We start from the raw sequence: 21,594 nt of genomic DNA, 5'->3' as shown, positions 1-21,594 counted from the left end.
GAGGAGAGGCTGAGGGAACTCATGATTTCTGAGGAGAAACAGTTTCTTTGCCTCTTTTCTTGAACAAGGAACCAGGATATCCCACCTACCAGAGGTAGGGACAGTCTTGGGGGTAGCTCTGTCAGGCCTTCAGTCAGTGTAGATGTAGTTGGGGATCTTCTGGAAGGGCTAGACATTTTTTAAATCTGCAGGTCCAGATGCCCTCCACCCGAGGGTGTTGAGGGAGCTGGCAGGGGTCATTGCGGAGCCCTTGGCCCGGCTGTATGAGCATTTATGGTCATCTGGCCAGGTGCCGGGGGATTGGAAACTGGCTAATGTGGTCCCAATTTTCAAGAAAGGAAGGAAGGCAGGCCCAAGTAACTATAGGCCTGTAAACCTAACCTCAGTGCTTAGGAAGATCTTGGAGAGAATCATTAAGGAACACATCTGTGGGGGGCCTGCAGGGGAGATCATGCTCAGGGGCAATCAGCATGGGTTCATCAAAGGCAGGTCCTGCCTGACCAACCTGATTGCCTTTTATGACCAAGCAACTAAATCCTTGGATGATGGTGTCGCTGTGGATGTCATCTTTATAGACTTTAAGAAGGCCTTTGACGCTGTGTCTCACCCCATCTGCATCAAGAGATTAAGTGACTGGCATTGATGCCTGCACAGTTGGATGGGTAAATAATTGGCTGATGGAGCGTGCCCAGAGAGTAGTGGTAGATGGGTTGTATTCAAACTGGCAAGATGTGAGCAGCGGGGTACCCCAGGGCTTGGTCCTCGGGCTCACACTGTTTAACATCTTCATCAGTGGTTTGGATGAGGGAGTGGAAAGCACGCTGTCCAAGTTTGCTTATGACACTAAGATGTGGAGTGAGGTGGACACACTTGAAGGGAGAGGGAGAGGCTGCAACCAGATTTAGACACACTACGGAAGTGGGCAGACAAGAATAGGATGGGGTTCAATGTAGACAAATGCACCTTGGGAGAAGGAATTCACAGCATACATACAGGCTGGGGAGGTCCCTTCTTGAAAGCACAGAGGCAGAAAGGGATCTTGGAGTCATTACTGGCTCCAAGATGAACATGAGCCGCCAGTGCCAGACCGCAGCCAGCAAGGCCAGCCATACTTTGTCAAACATCCAAAGATGCATCTCAAGCCGGTCCAGAGAGGTGATACTCCTCCTCTTTGCAACTGGAGGTACATCTTCTACTCTGCATAAATACAGTAATTGAATGATTTCAAATCCCTGTATGTAAAACATACCAACTTTTCTGAGTGTCCCACCATAGCAAGGCCTATTTTGCTGTGTCTTAACAGAACTAATAACTTCAATGCAATGAACATTTGTAATGAATCTCAAAGATATTTGTAGTTTGTGACTGTTCTTGGTACACAGTTATAAAAAAGCTGGTGAAGAACCATGAAAAAGCTGGTGAAGAACCTTGACTTTTATTTTCCCCGGCAGTAAAATCCTCTAACACACCAAGGTTCCTTTTCTTTTCTTCTAAACCTGCTTGGTGGTGCAGTGCATTCCTCCTGACAACCAACCAGTAGTCAGTAGTTGTAAAGTGTCTTTTTTTTTTATTTTTATGTCTTTGTGTACTTCTTAGAAGTGCTGCTTTCGTAGCTCAGCAAGCAGCAAACCTGCATCCATGAAACAGGTCAGCCTGTGCGGTGACTTGACAGTGAAAGCTGATTGTCAGTAGAAGCAGTTGTCAAGTTTGAAGTGAGGCACCATGTCCAAGCTAGAGAGGGTCAAAGGGTCGTTCATTCTCCATGATCACAGAGTCCTTGGTACTTCTTCAGAGACCTAATCATTAGTGAAGTCACTGAACAGTCAAGCTATGTTTTGCCAAGACTGTAATAAGTTTTCAGAACTGGATATAGATTTCAAGGCTTGTGATCCCACTGAACAGGAATAAAGCACCAGGATTATTGTAAATGACTGTGCAGACCTGCTGTGTCTGAGCACCTGAGAGCAAATCTAAGTTTGGAGGGAAACACAGGTGGTTCAAGTTCAGTAACAATGTTCCTAGAAGTCACCAACCTATAGGCTGTTCATAACTGTGTTTTCTGATCCTAGTGTAAAGCCAGTACTGTATGTTCTTCCACCATTAATAGTGAAATTAACAAAGAAAATGCTTCTTTTGATGCAAGTGTTTAGATCTGTTCTAGCTTGAAATATATACAATTAAAAAGAGCTTATATAAGTATACTGGGTGCAAGGGTGATATTTTGTAAAAGCAAACTTTAATTAATGCTGTGTCAAAACCAAAAATGTCCTACTGTGAACAAGAGGTTTTTGAAATTTATTTGTGGAAAGAATTAAAATATTGATTGGTATAAAACTTAACTTTTTGTGTACGTATTTTTTTTCTTTAGGGTCCTGTGCTAATAGGAAGTTCTCAGGGTGGTGTTAATATTGAAGATGTTGCAGCAGAGAATCCTGATGCAATAATTAAGGAACCTGTTGATATTGTGGAAGGCATCAAAAAGGAGCAAGCTGTTAGGGTACTTGAAGTACTTTTTCACATTAACATTTAGAGGGGAGTGTCACTTCTTCTAAAATTTACTAAGTATATTTACATGTAGCCTGCTAAGCTGATTTCTTGCTAGGTATTATAATATAGCTTTCAGTTTATAAATCTAGCACCCTGTGTTGGAATTTAACTTAAGGTTCATATATAGAATTATAGAAAATTAGGGTTGAAAGGGACCTTGGGAGGTCATCTAGTCTAACCTGTGCTCAAAGCAGGACCAGGCCCAACCAGATCATTTCAGCCAGGGCTTTGTCAAGCTGGGCCTTAAACTCCAAGGGTGGAGACTCTACCACCTCTCTAGGTAATCCGTTCCAGTGCTTCATCACCCTCCAAGTGAGAGTTTTTCCTAATATCCAACTTAAACCTCCCTTGCTGTAACTTGAGACCATTGCTTCTTGTTTTCTCATCTACCACCAATTGAGAAGAGTCTAGCTCCATCCTCTTTGGAACCACCCTTCAGGTAGTTAAAGGCTGCTATCTGGTCTGCCGCACCCCTACCTCCCCCCCGCCCCCGCAGACTAAATAAGCCTAATTCCCTCAGCCTGTCTTCATAAGTCCATGTGCCCCACCCCCTGAACCAGTTTCATTGCTTCCTGTTAGACTCTTTCCAACTTGTCCTGTTTTGGGCCCCCCACTATAGAAAGGATGGGGACAACAGTACTCCAGATGTGGCCTTATCAGTGCAGAATAGAGTAGAATAACTACTTCCTTAGATCTCCTGGCAACACTTCTACTAATGCAGCCCATATGCTGATGGCCATTTTGGCAGTAAGGGCACTGTAGTGACTTATATCATCTATCTTACTGTCCACTGTAACCCTCAGGTCCTTCTGTGCAGAGCTGCTGCTTAGCCAGGCTGTAGCAGTGCATAGGATTCTTCTGTCCTAAGTGCAGGACTTTGCACTTGCCCTTGTTGAACCTCTTGAGATTTCCTTTGGCCCAATCCTCCAATTTGTCTAGGTCACTCTGAATCCTAAGCCCTACCTTCTAGAGTATCTACCGCACCCCCCAGCTTGGTGTCATCCACGTGCTTGCTGAGGCTGCACTCCATCCCATCTTGCATATTGTTAATGAAGATGTTGAACAAAACTGGTCCCAGGACTCACCCCTGTGGCATTCCACTTGATATTGGCTGCCTACTAGATATTGAGCCATTGACTACTACCCATTGAGCTTGACATTTCTTCCAGCTTTCTGTCCACCGTTCATTCAACCCATACTTTCTCAGCTAGTATGCAGGAATATTGTGGGAGATGGTATCAAAAGCCTTGCTAGAATCAAGGTGTATTATGTCCCCTGCATTCCCCACATTCACAGAGCCAGTTATCTCATGATAGAAGGCAATCAGGTTGGTCAGGCATGACTTGCCCTTGGTGAATCCATGGTGACTGTTCCTAATCGCCTTCTCCTTCAAGTACTTAGAAATGGATTCAAGGACCTGCCTGATTTTTCTGGGGACTGAGAGGTGAGGCTGACTAGTCTTCAGTTCCCTGAATTCTCCTTCTTCCCTTTCTTGAAGATGGGTACTATATTTGCTCTTTTCCAATCATCTGGGACCTCCCCCAATTGCCATGAGTTTTCAAAGATGATGTCCAGTGGCTCTGCAATCACATCAGCCAACTCCCTCGGCACCCTTGAATGCATTGCATCTGGCCCCATGAACTTGTACATGTTTGTTTATCTTTTCTAAATAGTCCCTAACCTGTTTTTTTCCATCACTGAGGACTGCTCAGCTTCTCCCCCAACTGTGTTGCCTGGTGCAGTAGTTTGGGAGCTGACCTTGCCTGTAAAGACCAGCATTGAGCACTTCAGCCTTTTCCTCATCTGTCACAAGGTTGCCTCCTGCCTTTAGTAAAGGATCCACACTTTCCCTGACCTTCCTCTTGTTGCTAGCATGCTTTTAAAAATCCTTGTTACTGTTCACATCCCTTGCTAGCTGCAACTCCATTTGTTCTTCTGCCTTTCTGATGCCATCCCTGCATGCTTGAGCAATATTCTTATACTCCTCGCAAATTCTTTGTCCAGGCTTCCGTTTGTAAGCTTCCTTTTTGTATTTAAACTTACTGAAGGGTTCTTTGCTAAGCTAAGCTGGTCACTTGCCACATTTGCTATTCTTCCTGCACATTGGGATGGGTTGTTCCTGCACCCTCAGTAAGGTTGCTTTAAAATATGACCAGCTTTCCTGGACTCCTGACCTCCCAGGCGTTCCTGCCCCTCAGTTCCCTGATGGTGTCAAAGTCTGCTTTTCTGAAGTCCAGGGTCCATATGCTCTTTTCTTCCTTTTGTCAGGATCCTGAACTCGGTCATCTTGTAGTCGCTGCTGCCTAACTTTCCATCCAATTCTACATCCCCCACCAATTCTTCCCTGTTTGTGAGCAGTAGGGCCCTAGTTGGTTTCTCCAATGCTTGCACCAGAGAGGTGTCTCCAGTGCTTTCCAAAAACTTGATTGCCTATGCATTGCTGTATTGCACTCCCATCAGATATCAGAGTGATTGAAGTCTCCCATGAAAACCAGAGCCTGTGGTCTGGAAAATTGCACTAGTTGTCTGCAGAAAGCCTTATCTACCTCATCCTCCTGGTCTGGTGGTCTAGAGCAGACACCCACCACAACAACACCCTGGTCACTCTCCTCTGTAGCCTTAACCCAGAGACTTTCAACAGGCCTATCTCCAGTTTCATACTGGAGCTCTGGACAGTTGTACAGCTCTTTTACACAGTGCAACTCCTCCACTGACTCTCATTCCTGAACAGTCTGTATCAATCCATGACCGTGCTCTAGTCATGTGAGCTATCCCACCAAGTCTGTTACTGCAATCGCATCATAACTCCTTGACTGTGTGAGGACTTCCAGTTCTTTCTGCCTGTTTCCTAGGCTCCATGCATTTGTGTACAGACACCTGAGGTGACTAGCCGGGTGCCCTACTTTTTCAGGAAAAAAGAAGCCTCTCCTGCTGTGTCCCCTCCTGCTTCTGCTTCCTCAAGGTCCCCCACTCCCTGACTTAGCTCGGGGCTTTTCTCCATTCCCTGGTGAACATAGTTTAAAGCCCTCTTCACTAAGGTGGTGAACTTGTGTGTAAAGATGCTCTTCCCTCTCTGTTAGTTAGATACCATCTCTTCCCAGCAATCCTTCTTGGAACAACATCCCATGCTCAAAGAAGCAGAATCCTTGTTGGTGACACTGCCTGCACAGCCATGCTTTGATCTGCAGCATGCACCTGCTCCTGCTAGGGCCCTTTCCCTTGAATACAAGTGACATATAATTTGCTAGCCTTTGTAGGGCAATGCAGACTTTTGTGTTTTAAACTAGATAAATCCCATAAATGGAAGTTTTCACTCAAGACAAGTGAAGGTCTATAGCCACAGATTATGCTTGTGCCAAAACAAAATTACCCGCTAGGCTAAGAAGTCCAGTAGCCAGAACTGTAATAATTTAATGATCTCATTATTTCTTTTACTTTCAGCTGGCCCAGAAAATGGGATTTCCCCCTAACTTGGTGGAGGAAGCAGCAGAAAACATGATAAAGATTTATAATCTCTTTCTGATGTATGATGCCACCATGATAGAAATAAACCCTATGGTAGAAGATGCTTCAGGAATTGGTAAAGTTTCCTCCTTTACTAATGCTCATAAGGGGAATTTTAATGTGGCATTTCATAAAGCATATTGTCTGGTGCAGAAACTCTGCTAAAATTTTCCTTTGTGCATAGCGAGATAATTTAACGTGATCCTTTGAAAAATGAATTTAGGAAACTGTAGCACCTAAATAACTAAAGATAAATTCAATGCAATTTGAGTGGCTTTTAGATTCAGTGTGCATTCAGCTCTGTAGACTGCTGGGTACTGGATCAAATGTTTAGAAGTCCTGGTTAGCAGTCAAGACCTTTCAGAAGCGACTAGGCATTAAGGCTCTGAAAAAAACTTGTATCTAAAAATCATACTAACTGAAAATTGGGTCCCCCTTTAAGGTGTTCCAAGTAGGTCAACAAAAAACCTAAGTAATGTTTATGGCTGCTATGGCTGCTTTTTTAAATGAAAATATTCATTCTGCTCTGAAGAGGTGATGTATATACTCAGAGTATTCAACAGATCTTTCATCAATTTTTAGTGCTTGTTGCTAGCCTGTTGTTTTTCCAACAGTCGATTTCTTTTTGTGCCCAAGCAGAGATGTGAGTTGTTATATACTAAGCTATTGCTTCCTCAGAAAAGAAACCTGTGGAAGAACCTTTTTTGTGTTTAAGGGGACTGCATTGGTCTCCTTTGCTCTACCTTTTTATATGAAACCCATACTTTAATCTAAAAGCAGGAACCAAAATGTGGTAAAAATATAATAGAGGTGGTACTGTGGAAGGATTGATGTGACAATTTATCATTTGAGTGGTATGCAGCTGATCCAAGCACATAATAAAACATATCCTAAACTATGAAATAATTCCATTTCAAGAACTGCATTTTTACATGTTACTTGCACTATTCAGGCAGCCATAATCCACTTTCTGATTCTATAACTTGCAGTGCATTTAGGAGACAATGATATGGTATTGTCTAGTCCTGTGATGCTAGTTTACATAAAATATTGTTTTGGCAAAAGTTTGGAGCAAAGATTTCATAAGTACTCACTTTCAACTGGTTTTTTAACATGTATTCTATTGTATGTACATTGGAGAAATAGTTGTGGCTTTAAGTGAGGAGCATTAATGGCATCTTTTGTTTCTGTTTTGTTTTTCAATCTCACAAGTGATGTGTATGGATGCGAAGATAAACTTTGATAGCAATTCAGCATATCGTCAGAAGAAAATCTTTGATCTCCAGGACTGGACGCAGGAGGATGAAAGAGACAGAGATGCAGCTAAAGCCGACCTCAACTACATAGGGTTAGATGGAAACATAGGCTGCCTAGGTATGTAATTTATGTAACAGAGGTTTAAATGCTATTGTGTTTGCTAATGGAATTCCTAAATGCACTTTTATTTTTTTCTTTAAAGTAAATGGTGCTGGTTTGGCTATGGCCACAATGGATATAATTAAACTTCATGGCGGGACTCCAGCAAATTTCCTTGATGTTGGTGGGGGTGCTACTGTGCATCAAGTAACTGAGGCCTTTAAACTTATTACTTCAGATAAAAAGGTAAGAGAGGGACTGGCATTTCAAGAGTCTGCAGTATTAAATAACAAATTGCATTTTGAAATGACACACAATGATGTTTTCTAAAGATAAGTACTGTCTTAAGGGAAACTACAGAGAGAGAGCTGTTTTGATCTCTTTGTACTTTATGATATGGACTAAGAAGCCACAAAAACATATGTAAGGGTTTTTTTTCTTACCTATTGAGCCCAGCTTTTTGGACAAAGGAAGTTTCTCAGGTTGTTGCAGAAGGGGCAGAGTGTATTTGAATCTTTTCCATAGAGCCTTTATAGGCATCTTATCAGTTGTTCAAACTTTGCTCAGTTCTGATGTATGTTACATACAAGGTGTTTATAATTTCATAGATTTCATAGACATTTGGGCTGGAAAGGACCTTGGAAGATCATCGAGTCCAGCCCCCTGCCCCAGGGGCAGGAAGTCAGCAGGGATCATAGAATCCCAGCAAGATAAACATCCAAATATATCTTGAAGGCGTTCAAAGTAGGTGCTTGAACCACCTCCGCCAGCAGTCTGTTCCAAACCTTGGGGGCTCGGACAGTAAAGTCCTTCCTTATGTCCAGCCTGAAACGGTCATGGATCCCTTGAGTATTCTGGGGTGTAAGCTATTGGGGCCAGCTGGCTTGAAGATGTCCAGCCTCTCAAGGTGTTCCTTCACAAGGTTAGCATTGAGAGAGGGTAAGAGATTGCCCTCACCCGGGCCTTTCTGTCCTGTAATGGGCAGGGGCGTCCTTGGGACTAGTGAAAAACCAACGCAAAGTAGCCATTTTGCAAGTTGGCTTTATCCTGGGCGTCAGTAGTCAACTGTCTCGTCTGGTTTAGCAGGGGTCCAGTGTTGCCCTTGCTTTTCCTCCAGCTCTCCCCATGTCTAAAAAAGAACTTTTTATTGTCCTTTATACTGTAGCCAGTTGGAGTTCAGTCGCAAGCTTGGCTTTTCTGGTTTGCGCTCTGTGGGTTTGGACCAGTGCAGAATATTCCTCCTTGGAGGTGGATCCCGTCCTCCATCTTTTGTAGGCCTTTCTTTTCAGATGCAGGAGGTCCGCTAGCTCCCTGCAGAGCCGAGGGAGCCACTGTTTCCTTTTGCTGCCTTTCCTCCAAGATGGGATAGACTTTGCTTGTTCATCCAGTTCAGTCTTCCTGAACTCCCCTCCCCTTTTGGGTCGTGGTCCCTTAGGGTCTCACTGACAAGCTTCCTGAGCTTGTCAAAGTCAGCTTTCCTGAAATCGAGGACTTCTGTATTGCTGACTGACTTGCTGGCTTTACGGCGGATGGTGGAAATGATCAGCTTGTGGTCACTGTCACCCAGCTTCCCTTCGATTGTTAGGTTGCTGATTAGGTCGTGCCTGGTTGTAAGTACCAGGTCAAGCAGCAGTTTGCCTCTTGTTGACCCATAGATTTCTTGCATCAGATAGAGCTCATCCACACATGTGAGAGCTTTGCAACCGTTTGGATTTGGCTGACTGCTCTTCGCATGAGATGTCTGGGTAGTTGAAGTCTCCCATGACAGCCATAGACCAGGAGCATGAAGCCTCAGCCAATTCCCTGGTGAACTCCTGGTCAAGCTTTTGATCCTGGGTTGGAGGTCTATAGTAGACTTCCACCATTGTGTCCCCTGTGCCGCGTTCCCCATGGGTTTTAACCCAGAGGGTCTCTAGTTGTCCACTCTGGGTGCCAGTGTCGGCTTGCAGGGTCGCATAATGTCCTTGTGCAACTTTAAGCTTTAATAACTTTGGATGTGCACATGACAGAAGCAAACTGTAAACAGAAATTGAAAGCATAATACATTAAGTTTTAAAACGATACAGCTCATATTTCTAGACTTCAACATAACTGCCATCTTTCATAATATAGCATTCGATTGGATTTTCCAACTTGTAGAAAACGTTTTCCAGTTGCTGCTGAATGCTTTCATGAATTGCATGTGTGATCCTTACCCTATGCATAGCTTATACTATGCTAAAAATCTTAATGAATTATGCTTTCAATCACCACTCACAGCTAGCTTCTATTGTGTATATCCAAAGTTATTAAAATTTAACTTTGCACAAGGAATTTATAAACATGCTGTATACTACTGAATTTACTTTGCTGCTATAAGGTTGCAGCAATGAGAGCAAAATTAACAGATTTACAACTTGGCCAGTAGCTTACTAGAGTGAATGTAAAGTGTATGATGGGGTTCCATGTAACACTGGCATGCTAAAGAGGTGGAAGGAGAGTAGTACAGCTAAGAACAATACACTATACACATGGCTCTTTGATAGTGTTGAATGAGGAGGAAGTTGGGCCACTGGAGGATTGTGTGTGGTGGGAAATAGGTGGGAAGTACTTTTGAGTGAAAGGCCGTATGGATGGGCATTTGATAAGAAATTGAACCAAGTGCTAGTGAGATGTGCCATATCAAATCAAAGAAATGAATGCTGAGTAGCTTTGTTTTATCCAAAAAGCTGCAGTGTGATAGGATTTAGGCCTACAAGTCATAGTCATGTACACTTTATCTTATGTGCCCAAGTCACTTCTAGATCCTGCTGTTACTTAGCAGTACATGGATGACTGTCTTAGCCCTCACTCTTTTTTTCCCCCTTGGTTTTGCTCTGTCTTGCCTATTTGGAGACTTGTTAGGTCACATGAAGGGGAGACCCAGATTCTAGGCTGCCCCTTCACCTAGAGCAGGTGGTTGAACTTGCACTTCCCAACAGAGTACCTTGCATTTGCTGTGTATTGGATAAACAGTAGTGGGATAACTTCTGTGTCATTGTGGTTAGGTTCCAGGGCTCATCTCTTGCACTGTACTTGTATCACTGGGTGTTTTGGGGGTTTGCAGACAAAGCAATTCGAACAGGAGTTGAGTTATCGGTGTATTACTACTGTATGCTGTGCTCATCAGAATGTGTTCTTTTAAGACCCTTACAAAAATCAGAAAGAACCATACTAAACCAGAGAAGAAAGCCGTAAGTTCCTAAAAACATTTGCTTGATCATGAACATTGAGGACAGGTAATCTAAAAACTGTTGCAATGACTTAATGTGAAGGTTAGACCATTGACTCAATGAATACTGTCAAGAAAGTACCGCTTATGCATGTTGAGGAATGGTCATGGCAGCATTTCTGTGACGTGTACAGTGGGAGGGAGTGCAACTTGATATTACATATATTTAATATCAAATCCATTCATTTGACTGATTAACTGGAGAAATTAGGCTTGTAGACATGGCTTCTGAGGCTTATTATAAAAACTTAGTTTTATGATGAAAGGCTTTCACATTACTTAATTGTTGTATGATTGCTGTTTAACAGCTAATAAGGTCGCAGTTGTTAACAAGGAGGGGACAAGGTAATGTACTCTCACAATTTCAGAAGGGTTAAACTGCAGTCTGTTTGGATTTCCATCTTCTATGGAATCTCTACAGAAGGCTGTAAATAGAATTTTTTGTTTGTTTGTTTTACAATCCCATGGTGGGATGTCAGTAACCTGGCTTGATGTTTTTAAGACGGCTGATTAATTGAAATCTGGGCTTTGTTGGTCATCTTAAAGGAAGTAGATAATGTGCTGGCAGTTGACTTGAATAAATGTGAAGGTAATAAATGTTAAGGTAATGAATGCTTTGGAGACTAAGTGAATGTTTAGGGCCACTGTTGTGTAGTACAGGCTTTCTGACTTTTAAGCAGGGGACTTTTAAGCTAGGGACTGTACCAGTGTGACCCACATGCCTGCAGGCTGTGAATTGCTTAGGGGGGCACCTCTCCTCTCTCAGTGCTCCACCATGTCATGTGCACAGATACTTTTTCCCCTCTGTAATGTATTGTGCCATGTGTGGAGGCTCCCTATTGCACTGCTCTGCATGTGAACTCTAGCTCTCTTGGATTGGTTGAAGGCACTTGCATAGAACAGCTAGTCACCAGTCCTCACGTTCCTTATGTCCAAGCTAGTTAATTGACTAGCTGGTTAACTGATGCTTTTGAGACTCTGACTTTTTTATTCACAATTCTGGGTTTATCTTGTACATCAAGTTTGCACCCTTAACATTGCTAACATAGTGGCACTCTTGAAAGGATCTTGAGGCACCCCATCAAGAAATACTGCTCTAGAATAAAGAAACCCTACATTCATAATCATGTACTTAGCATTGCACATGTGGAGGTTGAATTTTCAGAACAGATTGTTAGAAATCAGGCCACCTTTTAGTGAATATTTTAAAATATTTAATTCATATTTAATTTTGAATGATAATTCTGTTGCTGACTGTGTGTGTGTGTGTGGGGGGGGGGGGAACCAAACAAACCTATATGCTACTTCCTTACTAGGTACTGGCTATTCTGGTCAATATTTTTGGAGGCATTATGCGATGTGATGTTATTGCACAAGGGATCATTATGGCAGTAAAAGACTTGGACCTGAAAATACCTATTGTAGTACGATTGCAAGGTATGTACTTCTTCTGTGTACTGCATAAATATATCTATTTTATTTTATAGCAGCAAAAAATTACAACAGTTAAACCATTCTGTTGTTATTTTGAAGAGAAGAGGTACTTTTTTTTTTTAATGGAGAAAAAAACTTCTTGAGACCTTATTTCTTGAGACCTTGTAAATATTAATGACTTGCCAATTGGGGCTTTTCTATCTTTGTACCCATTTTTACTTAAGATATATTTTTTAGAACTAATAAAATTGGTGGTGCTGCTGCAGAGACCTCCTGTTATGGAGTATAATTAAGTCAAAATAGAGGTGTTCTGGCAGAACTGTCCTGGAACACTTGAACATCATCAATTCATGCTGTAACTGACTTTGCTAGGGAGCGTTAATACATGTTTGGTAATACTAAAATCTGTTATGTTAAAACTACTTGCTTTTTAAGGTACACGAGTTGATGATGCCAAAGCTTTAATAACAGCTAGTGGTCTTAAAATTCTTGCCTGTGATGACTTGGATGAAGCTGCTAAAATGGTGAGCAGAAAAGTTTAGTAATATAAGATCTGCAATAGATGCTGTGCTTTAACACGTCTCAAATTCCCCAGTTAATAAACAAGAGTAGATTGGGATAAAATATTGTTAAGCCTTTAGCCTGCCTAATGCCATCTACTATAAAAAGCACTTGAAGCAGTGTGAGTAGTGGATAAGGCAGCAAATTACTTTGTAGACAGACGGTAGTGTATCTGGAACTTCAGCACTTAAGGACTTGCTTTATTGGTAGAGGAGAAACTTGAGCAGATTGTTGGTTGCATGTCTTTTTTGTGCATGAGTGGGGCAGGGCTGTGGCTGGGCTCTGCCAGGCTGGGAGGCTCCACCCTCTCAACACCGCTGCCACTGCCCACCTGCCGTGCTCAGCTGAGCCTGCCCTCTCTGAGCCTAGCCCTGGTCCAGACCCCCATGGGGAAGAGGCTGATACTGCCACTTCTGCCAGGAGCACTGCACTTTTCTTGCAGGCTCATCTGTGCATGGTGAATGGACAGTGGTGCGGGGCAGGGAGGTGCAGCAAAGGTGAATTTTGGGGTGGCTGTAGCCCCCAAGCCCTCTGCCTCCCCCCCCCCGTAGGTGATAGAAAAGAAACTTAGCCATTCCACCCATCTTCAAAGTTTATCTAAAAGATCTTATTTGAAAGGCTCATACTAAGTGCAACACTTTAAAAAGTGTAGTGCTTTGTCAAAAATACTTCTAATTCCAAACCAAGGTTAATACTTTCTAACTGGTCTGTCTGTAATATGAACTGTACATGGCACTTTGTCCTGGGGTTGAATGCTTCAGAAATATAGCAGCAGTTACTGAATGGGAAAATCTGGTTACTTTGATTCCCATGGCTCTGAGTTTTTGTTTTAAGACATTTTATAAGTCCTGTTAAGATGGCCAGGTTCTTAATGGACTACTAGACTATTTTTGTGGCAAGGTATGCATATGTAAGTTTCTTTTTTCTGACAAGTAATTGTTCCTGGCATGACTTTTGAGGTCAATTAAGCAGTCTCTTTTTTAAAATGCTTACTGTAATTTGTTCGTGTTTTTAATTTTCTTTGTTTCCTTTTTCCAGGTTGTGAAACTCTCAGAAATAGTAACTTTAGCAAAGCAAGCTCAAGTGGATGTCAAGTTTCAGTTGCCAATATGAAAAGAAAGGTGTCATGAAAGTGTTTAATGTGCTATTCTTTTGAAACATTGTTGTTCTGTAGTATTTTCATTTTTGTGTGGAGGTTTTAATTGCTTGACAGGTGCACAAACTTTGAAGTACCTGATCCTACATTCAGGTTAATATTAAATGGTCAGCGCTTGTGTAGAAGTTTGTATTGCTGATATTTAGTCTTTTTAGTTGCAGTTCCAACCTCTCCAGCTTCTGGTGCAGAATATCACTTGCAATATACTCATTCATCATTGTCAAAAATGAAGCTTTTGTTTGAAAATTGATTCTTTTGAATAACATCTGAAGTTATTTTTAATTGTAAATTCATATTACTAGATTCAGGAAAGAAGATGTAATGATTAGATTCTTTAGCGCTCAAAATATGGAGGAATGTATTGAAACGGTATCTTTATATTGAAGACGCTTGTATTCAGCAGTATAACAAATGGACTCGAACACACCAATCATTATTTATAAGCGAGGCATTTGAACACTCCCAGGAATATTCAAGAAGTGCTTTGTTGGAATGGCGGGTTAATTAACTTGACAAGACAACTGAATCACTACAAAATATACTGTAGCACTTAAGTCTTTATGATCTCTGGTGTCTACTGAATAGCATCAGATAGTTTTGTAAATGAACAAATAAAGTATATTTCCTTGATGTTTGGCAGACATAACATACAGAGAAGAACTAGAATGTCTATTGTACATTAATAAAATGTCTCCGGAGAGATTAGTATTGTAGTCTTTTGTCCATCACTAACTCAATCAATTTCTCAGTTAAGTGAGCTCCTAAATTAATTTACACCCCCTCATAAGGTCAGCCAACAGGCTTACGTGTGTATGCCTAAACCCAGCCAGCCAGCAGGCGAAGAACTTTAAATGAATCTATAAAAAAAGGCCTTCAACTGCAACATCTAAACTTAATGAAACAAACTTTGCAAGTTGGGGTTGGCAACCAACAACTCCCAGTCTGGATTCAGCTGTTGTAGAGGTTGGATCCAGCCTCGGAAGGTCTGGGGCAGCATGGAGAATTGGGTAGCATGGAGTTGTGCTGAGCCACCTGTCTCCTTTGTAGCACCCTCCTCCACAGCCTTTTTTGCTGTGCTCTCCCAGCCTGTACTTTCATGTGCAGAGGAGTCTTGTACCTGTAGCAAGAATACATGCAGGCACCTTGAACTCTCCAGGGGGAAAGATTTACAGCCTGTGACAGGGAGCCAGGTCTCAAACTCTGACCCAGGATGACAAAGTATTGCTTACCCCTGTACTAGGTGATTTACATGATACTATCCCTGTTGGCTCATCATACATTCACTTTCTGTAAAACTACTCTTTGAAATAGCAGTGTTTGAACAGGAGTCAGCTTAGGGCAAGGCCACCTACACCAGTGAATAAAATACCCTGTTTGGGCCTTGGTTGCTGGGGTCTCTGAGCTCCTACTCTGTGTGTGTGTGTGTGTGTGTGTGTGTGTGTGTGTGTGAGAGAGAGAGAGAGAGAGAGAAGAAGAAGAAGAAGCAGAAGAAGAAGCAGCAGCAGCAGCAGCAGCAGCAGGGCTCATGCGGGGTATGTGTGCACAAAGTCTTGAAAAAGTACAGAAAACAAGAATGTATGTACTGATAGGGCAGAGGGAAATGATGAAGGGAAGTGATCAGCTGAGGTTCCAAGAAAGCTCATCAATAAAATGTCCTTTGCTGTGTTTTGTGGGGAAGGGACTGTAGGTAATCATGAAGCAACAAAGGTCTGAAAGATCTTTTATAAGTTGCAAGTTTAAGATGCATGCAAATCAATTCTTTTCACTTGGCCAAATGGTGGTTCTTGTCTGAAAAGTGCCTATACACATTGTCTTTTTCTACCAGATGCAGGTACACTGAGTTGCTGCTAAAGTTCTTGTCAAATTGGCCCTCTGTGGTACCTTAGCAACCACACTGCCTCCTCTGGATTTATACAATAACTGGTTTTGAATTTATTAAGCTTCAAGAAGGAAGTGAATGAAGTTCACCTCTAGCCTTAGAATTAACAAACAAAAAGTAGCAAAAATGCCTTTGCCGTTGAAATCAACACCACTAAACTGGCAAATCTGCTTGTGTGTATACAAGGTGGGGTAGTTTTATGTATGCCCTTCTTGGACTAGGTCTGACTTTTTAAAATGAAGACATGAAAGTAGAGGGTAGAAATAAATGGACATGGGCAAAAGTGATGGGCTGAAACTGAGTAATAGGGAAATGTTCTAGAGTAGAAATGATGCACAGGTACTTATTTTCTTGCTACCCAACTATTTATGTCAACTGTTGAAGTCTCTGGTCTCAACCCAGGGGGCAGTGAGATTCTTTTAAAAGGGCTGTGAAGAGAAGTGCCTGCCTCATCATTCCAAGGGGCTGCTGGGCAAAATATATCCCAGGTGTGTTTGAGCTCAATATCTGACCTTTACATTATCTATGAGAGAATACTATCTCAGCCCCTCAGAATCCACCATTATGCTGGGAGAAATCCTAATAGACAACACAGGAGTAGAGAGATGCAACACCTGGAAAAAGAAGATTGAGGACACCAAAATCTGACACAACAGCAAGAAAGCTTAGCCAACTATAAGAAAACTAGGAGGTGACAACATCACATCTCCAGATATATCAAATGTTACTGCCAACTAGGTTGCACAACAGGGCTAAGAATAGAAGTTGCAAACAAACCAGTTTAAAAGATCAGAAACCGGTTTAAATCTGTAACAGAACAGAAGTTCAGTGCACGTAAACTGCTTTCAAAATGGCCAAAACCACTTTAAGATAAACCTGGTTGAATGACGTATCAGACTTAGCTGATTTAGGTCAAACCAGTTTATGGAACTTCTGTCCCAGAGCCCTTCCTGCTTCAAGTTAACTCACAGCCCCCATCATCCTAGGATACTTTGCAGTAGGCCTGTGCGAAGCAGCAAGTGTTTGGTTCCGATAAGGCCAATTCGGAGGGACAAGTATTCGATTCGGTGATTTGAGTCACTGTCCCAATTCAATTCAGCTGAATCAGATTTGAAGATTCGGTGGTGATTTGGCCATAGACTATAATGGGGAATCACTAAAATACCTATAACTTTATCCTTTTTTTTGCAGATTTGGATGGAAACAGGGATGGTAGCTCCTGAGGGCATGAAGCCAGCCAAGTTTGAAGGAGATGGGTGCAGGGATTTTTGGGAAGCTGCACCTCAAACTGCTGAAACCAACTCATATCACTTGTGCATGTTGTGGGATGTAGGTGATAGTTGTATTGGTCTAAGGCAGTGTTTCCCAACCGGTGTGCTGTGGCACACTGGTATGCCATCAGGCACATCCATGTGTGCCGTGACATTTTTGGGCTCAAGCCATGCCCCTCACCTGGCTGGAGCCATGTTCTCACCTGCTGCTGCTGCAGGGAGCCAGACATGGTTGGCGTGGCTCCAGCCAGTTATTCAAACACCAGAACCCCACCCCTGCTGCTCCATGGTGTTTGGCCACTTGCTACCCTCCCCAACTTGGCTGGTGGGACATGGGGTGAGGGAGTCCATGTAAGTGTGCTGCAGGGAAAAAGGTTGGGAAATGCTGGTCTAAGGACATAAGCAGACAAGGTTCTTTGGGTCAATCTGATATCTTTGGTTAGACAACCGAATAGTTGGAGAAATATAGTTTAGCAAGCTTTTGGCTTTAAAAACCCTTCATTAGGCTGAGGAAGCATCTGCAGTTAGTGTGTGCTCTTCCTGGATGGAACAAATAGTGAAGAAGTCAGAGGCTGGCATGCAATGCAAGCAATAAAGCCAGTGAGTGAAAATGTAAATTGAGGCATTGGGGGGGTGAGATACAGGTGGGGGGGAAGGGGAATGTAGAAGGTAAAAGTGGAGAGGTACCTGGGGAGTCAGATGTCAGGCAGGTTATAGTGTGTTGTAAATCCAATGTCTATATTGAGTCCATGATTTTTTCTATCTAGGAGGTTGAGGAAGCGAAGTACAGAAACACTTCATGCACAGCCTTATATGTTGTTTCTACATCCCTCCCCCAGAGCACTGCAATTGAAAGGGAAGTCAGGGAAAGCTCACAGTCACTGGCCAGCTGCAGATGTCAGTATCAGAGCAGACCTTCCCCCTCCCTCTTCTCAGTTTCTGTTTCCTGTAAGCCTGCCTTCCGAATCTTTCCAAATTTTTTCCAAATCGATTTGGATGCTTCTGATTCGATTCAGACCTTTTAATGGGTCTCCTGATTTGATCTGGATTTGGAGATTTGGCTGCTGAATCTCCTCTGAATTGAATCGGCTACCAAAGCTTCTTACAGCCCTACTTTGCAGCCCTGGGCTATGCTGCCTGTTCCAGTGGAGCAGGGACTGCCTGCCCCCCTGTTTCTTAGTCTGCTTCCTTCTGGTGTCCATCAGCCCACAAAGACAGAGCGGGGGGCAGGGGAACAGACCCTTAGCTCCCCTATCCAGGGTCTACACAGCACATGTAGGGGGAGGGAAAACTGCTGTGGTGGGGACTTTTCAGACCTCCCCTCTCCTGCTTCACAGCTACTGATTGCTTCAGTGGCTGCTACAGAAAGGAGGAAGGAGTCCTCTGGGCCTGGTGCCTGCCCATGCAGCCCAGTATGGAGGGGCACCAGGGAGCTCAAGTCTTGGGAGGCTTTCTCCCAACCCAGCCCAGGGTTCTGCCCCTGGGGAACCCTGCTTGCCCTGCTAGTCTCATGGATAGCCCAGGGAGTGGAGAGAAATTCTCCTGCTTCTCTGCAGCCGGTTTTGCCTTAGATGCTGCAAGTATGAGGAAAAATTAATGCAAGGGAGCAGAGGAATTTCCCTCCACTCCCTGGGCTATCCCTGAGACTAGCAGGGCAAAGGCAAGCAGGGCTCCCCATAGGAAGGACTACCCAGGGCTGAGGGACCCTGGGCTGGGGTGAGGGGAAGCCCCCACAAGGAGGGGGCTTCCTGGTAGGGCTGTGTGAGATTTCACCGCCTGTTTCTTTTTGATGCTGTTTCAAACCGTTTTGAGCTTGAAACAGTGAAAATGAAATGAAAGACTTCAAAACAGCCTTGAAACTAAACGAAGGAGTTGAAATGTTTGAAATATTTTGAGTTTTGAAGCTGGGCTTGCTTGCAGGGAAACAGAAACTAAGGAGAGGGAGGGGGAAGGACTGCTCTGATATTGACATGTGTAGCTGGCCAGTGACTGTCATCCTTCCCTGAGGTCCCTTCCAATCCCAGTGCTCTGGGGGAGGGACGGAAAAACAGCATAAAAAGCATTGTTTGAACTGAGCTTTCTCTGTGCCTTCACACTTACAAGTGACACAAGTTTTGCTCTGAAGAGTTTGAGGTGAAGTTTCCCAGAAACCCCTGCACCTATCTCCTTAAAACTTGGCAGGTTTCATGGCCTCAGAAGGCGCTACCATGCCTCCAAGTTTAATCTGAATCAGGCATGAAATGAGCTATAGGCAGTTTCGTGCTTTCCCATTATAGCCTAGGGGTGAAACATCGAAAAAGCAAAACACTTTTGACGAAACGAAATGGAATAATGGTCTCAAAACAAAACTCTAAACGAAACACTGTTCTGTCAAATTGGTGAAACGGAAGTCAAAACGAAACAGTGCTGTTTTGCACAGCCCTACTCCCTGGTGCCCCCATGCTGTGCTGCATGGGCAGACGTCTACCTGGATTCTCCCTCCAATCAGCAGCTTGGAAGGCGGGGGTGGGGAATTCCCTCCAGCTCCCCAGGCCTGTTTGGGCTGGGGAACCCAGGCTGGGGGAAACCTCCTGAGGAGGATGCTCTCCCAAGGTGAGGCAGTACCCAGATAGGGGGCTCCTGAACCTTCTGGGGGGGGACAGCAGGGGTTTGGGGATACTTGGCTGGGCTGGCAACGACCAGCAGGCTAGAAGTAGCGCCCCCCCACCTACTGGTCTGGGTCAGTGCAGGCCTCTCCCTACCTTTCCCAATTGAAAACTGAATGTCAATTCAGTTGGTGATTGGTTCATCCTATGCAGCTTAGAGGAAGCTGCCTAGACAGAATCAATTCAGCCTCAGGCTTTTGACTGTCTGTACTTTGCCCAACTGTTCACCAATGGGAAGTGCTCACATAGAAGAAACACCACAGGACACCAGAGTACACCACTGCTGCATTATACCAGCTAACAAGCAACCACCTAAAGACCAAACCCATCCATTTACGATGGAGAAACTGACAGTTAGCATAGGCCTACTGAAACATGGGAAGGCAGCAGGAGTAGATGACATACTCGCTGAGATGATACAACACCTAGGACCCGTTGCAAGGCAATGGCTCCTTGATCTAGTCAATGCATGCATGATAAATAAATACCATCAGTGTGGAGGAAGGCAAGAGTCATAGCTCTGTTCAAACCAGGGAAAGACCTTTCATCACCAAAAAGTTATAGACCGATCTCCCTCCTCAGCATCACCTACAAGCTCCATGAACATCTTATCCTGCAATTAATTTCACCTTTGGTAGATTCTAAACTTACATGAGACCAAGTGGGTTTTAGACTAGGTCGATCCTGTGCAGGCCAAATACTTAACCTTACACAGCATATCAAAGATGGTTACCAAATTAAGTTGATCATGGGCACAGCATTGTTGACTTATCTGCTGCATACTATAATGTCCAACACTGCACCATGATCCACAAACTATACCTCATGACTAACAACATAGATCTAAGCCATAGACTCTTGAAGAACAGCTGCTTGTACAAGGAACTAAATGGCTGGAAAAGTAGATGGTGCTCCCAAAAGTACAGTTTACCACAAGGCAGTGTGCTTGTCCCACTTCTATTCAACACCTATATTAATGACCAGCCACTTCCTGCCAAATGTCAGGATTTCATATCTACTGATGATTTCTACATCACCACACAGCAGAAGAACTTTGGGGACAAAGAAAATCTTGGAGAGGGCACTGAATGAGGTGTCAGATTATTACCTAAATACTGTGGTTTCCACCTGAGAAACTGGGATGCAGAACAATATCTACCTTGGGGGTCTTCAAGAGGAGGCTGGACAGATATTTGGCTGGGATGTTATGACCCTGCACTTGTTCCTGCCTGGGGCGGGGGGTCGGACCTGATGATCTGTTTAGGTCCATTCCGACCCTAAGCACTATGAAACTATGAGTGTCACCTGGAGTAACCAGAGTCTCAACCATCAGAAACACCCAGTCTACTTAGGGTTAACACTGGGCTGTACACTTAGTGACAGAAAGTGCACATTAAATACCTAAGCCAAGGTCAACACACAAAACACCGCTTGCAAATTCCAAGTGGGAAGCAGAGCCGTCCACTCTACGTACTACTGCCTTAGCACTTTGGTTTTCTGTGGCTGAATATGCCTGCACCACCTGAGGATGGTCAAGTCACAGTAAACATATAAATACTTCCTCAAATGATACATGCAGAATTATAACAGGCTGCCTAAAACCCGCTCCTGCTCCCCACCTATATGCACTATCTGGCATAGTGCCCCCGTACATCAGGAGGAAAGTAGCGGGCAACATTGACTGGCAGGTACAAGAGTCAGATGACTGCCACTTGCTATATGGACATCAACCACTGCACTGTTGTCTCTCACTGAGAAATAGCTTTTTGTCCTTTACCATACCATTTACCGTATCACCAGAATCAACCAGAGCTACCCTCTAGCGAACCAAAATGGGAGAAACTACAAAATTGTTGAATGGAGCCAACAAGGACTTACCCCCAGTGAGGAGTTAGCATCTGGCTCCAACTACAAATGGCACACATGACGGAGCCTGAACAGACTGAGAGTGGGTCTTGGCAGATGCGACTTTCTCATGAAATCCTGGGGCC

At 43.6% G+C, this 21,594-nt stretch overlaps 1 protein-coding gene across 7 annotated transcripts in view; it reads left to right on the top strand.

Annotated features, from left to right (window-relative positions):
• Positions 1–14,508, top strand: part of LOC149875002 (succinate--CoA ligase [ADP-forming] subunit beta, mitochondrial) — a 55,752-nt gene extending 41,244 nt beyond the window's left edge. For all 7 annotated transcript variants that reach the window (XM_090025833.1, XM_090025855.1, XM_090025882.1 and 4 more), the window contains 7 exons: positions 2,369–2,497; positions 5,989–6,127; positions 7,264–7,425; positions 7,511–7,653; positions 11,974–12,094; positions 12,527–12,615; positions 13,691–14,508. In XM_090025833.1, the coding sequence (XP_089881959.1) occupies positions 2,369–2,497; positions 5,989–6,127; positions 7,264–7,425; positions 7,511–7,653; positions 11,974–12,094; positions 12,527–12,615; positions 13,691–13,765 (858 nt within the window). In that variant the 3' untranslated portion in view covers positions 13,766–14,508. The remainder of the gene's footprint in view (positions 1–2,368; positions 2,498–5,988; positions 6,128–7,263; positions 7,426–7,510; positions 7,654–11,973; positions 12,095–12,526; positions 12,616–13,690) is intronic.
• Positions 14,509–21,594: the final 7,086 nt, after the last annotated feature.

This window comes from Crocodylus siamensis, chromosome 1 (genome assembly GCF_052110815.1).
Source record: "Crocodylus siamensis isolate JL-2025a chromosome 1, ASM5211081v1, whole genome shotgun sequence".
Taxonomy (NCBI): Eukaryota; Metazoa; Chordata; order Crocodylia; family Crocodylidae; genus Crocodylus; species Crocodylus siamensis.
The sequence above is the reverse complement of the archived record's forward strand: the minus strand, read 5'-3'. Positions and strand labels throughout refer to the sequence as shown.